General features: G+C 39.8%; 1 protein-coding gene across 1 annotated transcript; it reads left to right on the top strand.

The window, feature by feature from the left end:
- The first annotated feature begins 125 nt into the window (after positions 1-125).
- Positions 126-5,171, top strand: urod (uroporphyrinogen decarboxylase). Its single transcript, XM_046876364.1, has 10 exons — positions 126-374; positions 1,112-1,224; positions 1,687-1,766; positions 1,844-1,906; positions 2,012-2,209; positions 2,493-2,654; positions 3,199-3,336; positions 3,995-4,095; positions 4,215-4,281; positions 4,707-5,171. The coding sequence occupies exons 1-10, from the start codon at positions 352-354 to the stop codon at positions 4,869-4,871; spliced, it is 1,110 nt and encodes a 369-aa protein (XP_046732320.1). The 5' UTR covers positions 126-351; the 3' UTR covers positions 4,872-5,171.
- Positions 5,172-10,389: the final 5,218 nt, after the last annotated feature.

The raw sequence follows: 10,389 nt of genomic DNA, 5'->3' as shown, positions 1-10,389 counted from the left end.
TTTGTATTATAACATTTGATATTTATTCAAAAACCTGAACTATATAAATAATCAAATCGAATCTTGACCTGTTCTCGTTGTGAGGTCTGACTCCGCCCACTCTTGGTCATGTGACCGTTTTCAACATGGCCGCGCCCATGCGCTTGGAGGCGTAATTTCAGTTAAATAGGAAAAGCGCTTCTCATTGGGTATGTAGTGCACTGTGTAGGGTGTTATAACCTTTAATCCATACCCCAGGTAGTGCCTATGTAGGGAGTAGGGATATAAATTTAGGACACAGCCCTGTTTTTGTGGGACAGAGTTTGTGTGAAGACGCAGGGGAGAAGTAGATCTTTCGTCTGGATTCCCACGATGGAGAAGAACGATCACATCCTGTAAGTTTCTTCAGCATGAGTTTATTTCTGTGGGTCAATGTGAGGAAATGAAGGCAAATCCACCTGTCTAGAGATTATAATTCTAAGTGATCAGTCACGTGACCGCTTTATTATTATTATTATTGTTATTGTTATTATTATTATTTATGTATTTAATAAATGAATATTTATTAATCTAGTTGTGACTCTTCTAACAGTCCTAATTTTCTTGTCGTTTTATTAATAGTAAAGCGTAGAAAGAATTCCTTCCTTTGTGATTTTATGATTATTATAATTGAGAAAACCCTCAAAACAATAAGTCTGGGCTTCAGGTCAGATCTTTTCCAGAAATAAGAATCAGGTATTAAAATGAGTTTTTATTAGATTTTTGAACATAACATTAAAGAGCATTGTTTCTTACATATTACATCTGATCAGAGTTTTAAGAAAAAGTTGATATCCATGTCTGAATATGTTTTTATTATGATTATTGATTAGTGTTCTGTTAGTAAGAATAAAGAGATCCGTCATCCATGACACCTGATCCTTCATGCAGTGTGAATTCATGACAGTTATTTCTGAGGTGTGAGAAGCTCTTATCTTGTGTCTCCTCCTTTCCCTTGTGAAGGGTGTAGATCCTGATTAGCAGAAGAATAGGGAGAGGCAGCAGCACTGGGAGATGATAACCCCCTCTGCATTGTTGGAGTTGATGGTTCGAGTGATGCACTTGTTTAATTGCACTGTTTTTTCCTTTGCAGCCCCAAAGACTTCCCTGAACTAAAAAATGACACATTTCTGCGAGCAGCTCGAGGTGAAGAGGTCGAGCATGTTCCTGTGTGGTGCATGAGACAAGCCGGCAGATACCTGCCAGGTACGTGTGTGTGTGTGTGTGTGTGTGTGTGTGTGTGTGTGTGTGAGGTGTGGGTGAATATCAGCATAGCAACACCGTTTGTGTTATTATGTCCTGGGGTGTCCCAAAACTTTTGAACGTGACTCTACTGAAATCCCCATTTGGTCATTTACATTATTATCGTTTAATTATTATATAATTATATAATGATACATGGTTAATTACTGACTGCTGGACAAATTATTTTACAAAGTATTGGCACCCCTGTAAACCAAAGACCATGGAACCGATATTATTTGTATGGTGGTGTTTTTTATTCTCAGTACAACAGTGACGTGTGTGTGTGTGTGTGTGTGTGTGTGTGTGTGTGTATGCCGTACAGGTGTATAGACATAAAAGTAGAAATGTAGAAATTTCCCCACTGTGGGACGAATAAAGGTTTATCTTATAACATCTATATAAATATATGATTTTCCTTGTCAGAGTTCAGAGAATTCAGAGCAGGGAAGGACTTTTTTCAGACGTGCCGTTCCCCAGAGGACTGCTGTGAGCTCACACTGCAGGTCAGTGACTTTACCACACTTAAAACCAAGATCTCAGAGTCACGAAGATCAAATAATAAACTTAATTTTTTCTTCAGCCGCTGAGACGGTTCCCGTTCGACGCTGCAATCATCTTCTCGGACATCCTGGTGGTGCCACAGGTGAGACGTTGCTTACTATATGAGCCTCATAAAACAATCAGAAACAGACGTTTCAGCGCAATTGGAACGAACGCTGCAATAATAATGCAATATAAATGTCTCTAGGCTCTGGGGATGGACGTCCAGATGCTTGCGGGAAAAGGGCCGACTTTCCCAGAGCCCCTGAAAGAGCCGGATGATCTGCAGAGACTACGGAAGAAAGTAGACGTGGCGTCTGAGCTGGGCTACGTGTTCAGGGCCATCACACTGACGCGGCACAAACTGGAAGGCAAAGTTCCTCTCATCGGATTCAGCGGAGCGCCAGTGAGTGGACGAGGATTCGATCAATTCCAGTGTGATTATAGTTTTTTTAAAGACAACGTGAAGTCAATCGGATTTGATGTACGATGATGTAATCTGGGTGGAAACAATAAGAAATAACAAATATGCGGGACAGCTTTTTAAACACATGGGACTGTGTGTGTGTGTGTGTGTGTGTGTGTGTGTGTGTGTGTGTGTGTGTGTGATCTATAATCGGTTATTGAACTATTTATATATTAACTGGAAGACATTTCTAAAGACTCCACATTTTCCCCCTAATGCATAGTGGACTCTGATGTCCTACATGATCGAAGGCGGAGGCTCCACCACCCACTCGAAGGCAAAGCGCTGGTTATACAGACACCCCGAGGCCAGTCACGTGCTCCTCAAACGTCTTACTGACATTATAGTGGAGTATCTGGTCGGCCAGGTCAAAGCCGGCGCTCAGGTGAGAGTTCGCTTTTCTACGCTATTTGCTTTAGATTCTATTGTTTTTCCCTTTAACATGTGGAGTAACGGTGACCGTGACCCCGAGGAGCCTGATTTCACTACCAATCTCACAGTCACATTTTCACAGAGGTGTTACGAAACGTGGATCGTACCATTTTTGGTTATACGTGGTTGGAGTTTCATAGCAGGAGATCTTCCACTCCAAACCATGTAAAGCAGATCTTCATGGAGCTGGCTTTGTGCACAGGGGGAATCATCATGCTGGAACAGGTTTGGGTCTTGTAGTTCAAATGAAGGAAAAATGTAATAAACCAGCATCCAAAGACGTCCTGTACAGTGGTGTAGCCACCAGGTTTGTGGTAACAGTTTGGGGAAGAACCACATATGACTGGAAAAGTCTGGTGTCCCAATAGTTTTGACCCTTGGTCTATATAAGTGAATTTTGACCTGTGGATCTTCTGGGTTTTTTGGCCTCGCACCAATGTGGCAATATGAGGATAAAGATGATGATGATGATGATGATGAGAATTCGTGTTCTTTAGGCCCTGCAGGTGTTCGAATCCCACGCCGGCTGTCTGGGCCCGGTGGAGTTTAAAGAGTTTGCGCTGCCGTACCTAAAGGACATTGCATGCAGAGTAAAGGACGGGCTGAAGGAGGAGGGACTGGATAACATTCCTATGGTAGGTGAAGTGTCTTGAGTTTTCAGATTGAGCGGAAATTCCCTCGTATCCTGAAAGTCTTCAGTTTTATCCGAACTGAACACTGGAGGAGTTCCTGTTCAAGTCTGCGTCCTCTCCGAGTTTTTGTCAGGTCACCTCGTGGTGTTTTTTTCCTCATTTGTGATTTATTCTTTATCCATATTTCTCTGGCTATGATGAAGCACAATATACATACAATTAAATAGAATCAGATGCTTCGATTGTGCTTGAAAATACACCTGTCATTTCTCAGACCGTACCTTATTCACTACATAAGGGTATTCTTTTTTTATAATTTTAGAGGTGATGATTTGGTGCACTCTTTTTATTAAATTTTTCATTTCATAGGGTTTAAAAGACAGAATACCCATAATGCACTTTCCCATTTGTAAAGAAAAAGATTGATGATTCCACCAGAGCGTTTAATTATTTTGTAGTCATGTATAACTGCTGAAATCAAGAAGGTGTGACTGGTCGTATCGCTCCATTTATATATTAAAAAAAAAAGAAAAAAAAAAATTTTGAATTTTGGGGTTTTTCGGAAACGTGCTGCACTTGCTAATCCTCGTCTCTAGGTGTCAGTATTGGGTAAATGTTAGGTTTTATTCTACTGACAGTGCCCTGTTTTCATGTGGATCAGGTTGTGTTTGCGAAGGACGGCCATTACGCTCTGGAGGACCTTTCCCAGTCCCACTATGAGGTGGTGGGTTTGGATTGGACCATTGACCCTCGTGCGGCACGGTGAGTCGTCCTTGCATCACGGTACATCCCGGGTTATTTATTTATGTTTACCTTGGATACTGTGCTGGGGATTTACACTTGGGCATGTGTGTGTGTGTGTGTGTGTGTGTGTTTCACAGGAATAGGACTGGAGGAAAAGTCAGTCTGCAAGGGAACATGGACCCCTGTGCACTGTATGCTACCAAGGTAACAATTTCAACTCTCATAAGACAGGGATGTTTTCTGATGAGACAGAAGAAAGTATTATATAAAGGTTTACAATGAAATTATGGCCGAAAAGATCATGAGATTCAGTTAAATGTTGCTGTGAAGGTGTAGGTGGCAGTTAGAATTGTGCTTTACTGTCACAGACATTTGTTTTTTTTTAATGATGCAACTTGTACGATCCTAAACTGGGGATTTAGAAGCTTCTATTGCACGTTTTGCTTTATTGGTAAATCGTAGGTCAGGTGCTACAAAGATAACCGTTGGCACCAAACGTGTCTTGGCTGATATCCGTTATTTGCCATAAGCAAAGAATTATTACCTTATCAGAACAACACGTGTGTGTATATAGTGTATATATACAGTCTACACAAATCTTAATCTATTTGTGTATGTGTTTTATTCAGGAGTGCATTTCTGAGATCGTAAAATCAATGGTGGAGGCGTTCGGCACTAGGGGCTACATCGCAAACCTTGGCCATGGTTTGTACCCTGACATGGACCCTGAGAGTGTGGGCGCGTTTGTGGAGGCCGTACACGCACACTCCCGCCGGCTGCTCAACCACAAATAAGATGTTCTGGCATGTCCAACAGCAAGAGACCACAGTACTACACACACACACACACACACACACACACTCACTATACTTAGCCTGTGTTTAAAAAAAAAAGAAAAGAGCTGTTGATTTCATCAGCCGTGATTACGATGACTATTAATGTATTGTAGACTTTTTTTTGACCAGCGTTTGATTTGCAATCAGGACTGAAGCAAAAAAAAAAAAAAAGGAATATCAGGAATGAAGTATATTTTTATTCATATATGTGTTAAATGGGTTTATATTCAACCAAATAAAGAGAGATGTCCTGGGAAATGTTTTACGTTTTATTTATTAATTTGATTGGATGCTTTTATTTGATATGGAGTCCGAAGCATAAGTCACGCACCAAGACTAGAGTAAGCAGTTCTGTGGAAAATAACACAGCCTACACAACTTCCCCTATTACCACTAATGCAATTAATCCATGAGGCCCGTTTGCTGTCTGTCTGGACTGAAGATGGTAATAGACGCATTCGGGATTTGCCTCAAACCACATTCACCGACGTCGTTTAGGATGCAATGGCATTCTTTTAAAACTGTGTAGTTCAACACAAACGTTATTATGATATAAGTGGTTATAATATAAGTTTTCGCTTGGAACTACCACGTCTACATTTACAAACTAATACCCTGTCTCTATTGGAGAAATAAAGAAGCCATGTTTAATCCAGAACCTGATTAGAGGACACTGTAAACACGTGTTCACACAACAATCCAGCATGTTTTTGGGGAGTGGAAGGAAACTTAAGTATGTGGATGAAACCCACATGGACACAGAAAGAACATCGGAAAATTCACACAGTCAGAAACCTGAGATAAGGATAAATCCTGGGGACGATGTTGATCTAGGGGTGTAACGGTACACGTATTCGCTGCCACTTCCTGTCACCGCCAACGTTTTTACGACGGATTCTTTTGCCTTTTATGTACAGCTAAAAGAATTTCTCTTAAAAGGAAAATCCGCATATAATTCCGCATATCGAGCGAGTGAATGAATAAAGGAATGAATGAATTCATGAATAAATAAATGAAATAAATAATAAAGAAGTGTCTTTTTCAGGTCAAGACATTTGTTAAAGTGTGCTGAAATAATTAGAACAGTGAAGTAGAACATATCTTTAAAAAATTTGATATTAAATGTAAAACAAACACTCACACACTTATATACACATCTGTATACACATCTGTATCACCCAAATGGTTATTCAATCAATTTAATTTGAGCCTATTTAATAATTTTTTTCAATTTAATCAATATGTTAAAATTGCATTCATTTGATTTAATCTTTAGCTTTTTTATGTTCTATTTATAGCGAGTAGTCCTTTTATTTTAATCATTTAAAAAATGTAAACTGTTAATAACAGACGTGAATAAAAAAACCCGACAAGCAATTTTATGTTTTGCATTTATTTTCCATGACTGTACCGTAATTTTACTGAACCGTGAATTTTGTGTACCGTTACACTGCCATTAACATCTAATATGAAATCTAATGAACATACGTTTTTGTTCTGAAAAAACATTCCATGCCTACAGAGGTTTTTCCTCAAGGAAAAGGAATGTTGTTCAATCAAACATGCCCTGGTTCCCAGTGGATATTGTTCTCTAAAGCCCTTAAACACTCAAGAATGCATTAATCCTCAAATCCATTTGTTTTCATTTTTGAGATGGAGTTCCACAACATGTCGTGTGACCTATCGGAGGTGTTAATCCTGAAGAAAACACCACCACAATATTATCTGAATAAATGGAATCTGCAATCCCTAACACTTTTCAATCATGTTCGGGATTTGTGTGTTGACTCTCTCGTTGGAATCTGCTCGTTTTTTTTTTTTTTGTCCTTCACTGTGAATCGTATTTGTTTTTCATATCCCTGATTGCCACTGGTGCACGAATCCAATGTGAACAGGCTGCATCTCATTCTCTAGGTGTCTATTGTCTCTAAACAAACATCTCAACTGTACACAATGGGGGTGGAAAACACACACTCGCACGGCCATTGTGTATGAAATGGTAGGCAGCTGCAGTTCGTCCACACGGCATGCTGTTGTCCTTGATTGTAAGAGGAAAAAAAATGCTGCAGTCAATTTGCTGATTAGCGCCATAGCAGTTCTAGCCCCTGTCAGTCCGAAGGGCGCAGCTGGGATTTCAGAGGCTGGGATGTACCTCATCCCTCCCACACACACACACACACACACACACACACACACACACATATACATGTTATGAGTTACCTCAAGGGGCTCCGGACATTATTTTTAATTGCAACAATGAATCCACGCTCAGAAAAGCTCGATTCCCCAAGGTCTCCTTTAAGGACCCTTGAGGAGAATAAGCGAGAGAGAGAGAGACAGAGGGGGGTTATGGGGGTTCAGTCGCAATCTCTCAGCAAATCAGCAGGCCTGAAAATCCAATCTGCTGCAGCAGACACCATGCTGTACATCACTTGTCAGGCCCTGGCACTATCAGTGCTTTATCAGACGCAGAGGGCTTGGTCTGGGATCGATTCAAAATATTAGGGAGCGTACGGATGCTGAGGTGGAGTCTGGATGTGTTCTCGTGGCTCCTCTGCGAAATAGAGCTTGGAGAAGGGAGTGACAGGTTCTTTAAAGCATGAGCGATGGTGAGTAACAGAGCAGCTTGGTTTTCGTGCCTCTGTGGATAAACAGTAATCTATAACTATATCAGCTCTTTGTGGACTGTTTGGTTCTGCAGTCCATACAGTTCTTCGTTTCTAATACAATATTACACTGATGGCATACTTTCTGTAATCCACTATCCCTCTATCTGAGCATTTCTTCTACTAAAATCCACCAGCCCAATTAAAGAAGCACAGGAGGAAGAAACTCACAGTGGCAGAACAAAGCTGAGGAAATCAGCTCCCTTAAGAGGTGAGAGAGAACCCACGCTTTATCAACATGCTTTAGGAAGCTGCTAAATTGAAACTCTGGAAAGGTATTAAATCCATGGCAGGCCAGGTTTGTAGGGCCGACACTATCCTGGAATGCCATCCTGCTGATAATAGCATTGTGAACTGCAAAGTTTTAGTAAATCATGCTGTTAAGAGGAAAGTGTTTCCAAACATTTACATTTAAGGCATTTGGCAGACATTATTATCCAGAGAGACTTCAAACAGAGGGCCTTGCGAAAAGATTTTGGATCTGAAGGTCTTGAGTTCAAATCCCAGCTACACCTGGGGGGCCCTTGAGCAAGACCCTTAACCTTGTAGCTGTTTAGATGTATCTATAAGATAAATGTATGTTGCTCTGGATACAGGTGTCTGCCAAATTCGATATATATAAACACTGGGATTTGAACTTGTAACCTTCTGATCCAGAGGCCACTGTCTTACCCACTGAGCTACCACCACCTCTGAAACAGCAAACAGCATTACACAAGGGTTCCTCTGAAATCCAATCTGTTCATTTTTAACTCTTTTGGTGGCCATTATAACCGAGAACAAGGTGAGAAACCTATTTTTCTCTTTACCTTCTCTCCTAAATTGCCAATTCTGTTACATCAGCAGGTTTAGGAAAGACCTGTTTTGCTCAATCTATTTTATATGGACACGAGTTTGTGGAACCCTTATCATTAGATTGTCCTATTTGAACATCCCGTTCTATATTTTGTCCCCATTCGCTGTTATAGTAAGCTGAATTCTTCTGGGAAGATCTTCCAATGGATTTTGAGGGTGTGCTTGTGAAGATTTGTGCTCATTCATCCACAAGGGTAGTAAAGTCATGTACTTCCTGGGGTGCAGTCAGTGTTCCAATTCATTCCAAAGGTGTACAATAGGGAGATTTTCCACTCCAACCCATGTAAAGCAGATCTTCATGGAGCTGGATTTATGCACAGGGGCATCGTCATGCTGGAACAGGTTGTGCCTCTACGATTGTGTTACAGTTTGGGGAAGAAGCACATATGGCTACACTACTTTTGTCCATATAATGTATTTTTCAGCATTTGGTCTCGAGTCTATTGTTCTTGGATCTCATTCATTCCCATGTGAGCTCACTGTAGCTTCAAAAACCACACAGAACCAGAAATGTACCTGTGTTAATGTTCTGCAATGTTAATTTCTTTTTACAATTTGTGAATTTTTTTAATTTTTGATGAACGCATATTCACTGGAAACCGCATGAAGAAGCACAGGGGGACATTCAAATCAATTTGAACTCAAAATTATGATTTGTTGAATGAATTTGAAATTCTGAATAAACCCAACACCAATACATGTTGATTTTGACATTAATTCATGTGTCTGCATTTATTTCTATAATTAAATGCTTATAAATAAAGTTTAATTGACCAATTAAAGGCTAGCATGGAAGCCCACAGTTCAGGTCGAGAGTTCAGTGCACTGTTTGTAAGCAACACTAGCTTATGATTTTTTTTAATGACTTAGCAAGCTAGCACGTCGTTTATACGAGCAATGTAAGGGCTGAATCGTGCTTTAAATGAAACAAAACAGTCGAGAATATCAACATTTTCCTCAGATGTGGTTGTAAATTTCGACGAAAACGTCTTTAACAACAAATATAATGTTAGCATCGACCGCTAACACTAACTTCAAAGAGCGTCGCCATGTTGAGAGACCGCATGGATTCATGAAAAGCCGAAAAATCCGAGGAGGTAAGAAAGATGGACGTTTTAAAAGATTTATAAAATATTTCACAGCACAAATTACCTTCAAATACATGTATTACAGTAGCAGGACGAAGGGGAATGGCAAAGAAAATCTCTTGACCAAGTTTTTGAATTTTGTAGGATTTATAAAACACTTTAAGCCACACATTTGTGATAAATTAATCAATGACCATGATGTCGTTTTTGTTACCACCAGTAACTATTTTCCTATTTTTAACAGCATATCTTGAACTTCTTTACTGCTTTTACACCACAGCCTAGATTTTTGTTTTCTAAAAGAACGACATGCTCTTTACATTTATTTGTTATACATTTGATGTAGCGCACAACCGAAACACTAGTTCCTGGTATCCCTTATGTTATAGCGCTTATAAACTTATAGACTTTTACCAGACACTTTGAAATTAAATATAAATGTTAATAAAACACTAAAATGCAGCTTGTCGTGTCACCAGGAAAATGATTGGAAGACTTTTACAGAAGAACTTCGAACTCTTAAGAAAACCGAGATTCCTTCCATGTGAGGTAAATGAACGTCCTCACAGAAACTTCACATCAGGAATTATACATTTTTATTTAAAAAATGTACTATTAAAAATTGGGTTTGGATTAGCATCACAAGCATTTAAGTTGAGTTTTAAAAGCATAGTCATAGAACAATTATGTACAGATGGTCCCTGAGTTACGATGTTTCGACGATCTTACGATGACGAGAGCGGTACGACAAAATTGTAAAAAATATAAACAATTTTACGCAACAAACACAGGCAACAGCGTACGATGTACGATATGTTGGACGCGCAGCTGGGATGAGCGTTGTTCTCGCTCTGTATACACAAGATT

This window comes from Silurus meridionalis, chromosome 20 (assembly GCF_014805685.1).
Source record: "Silurus meridionalis isolate SWU-2019-XX chromosome 20, ASM1480568v1, whole genome shotgun sequence".
NCBI lineage: Eukaryota > Metazoa > Chordata > Actinopteri > Siluriformes > Siluridae > Silurus > Silurus meridionalis.
The sequence above is the reverse complement of the archived record's forward strand: the minus strand, read 5'-3'. Positions and strand labels throughout refer to the sequence as shown.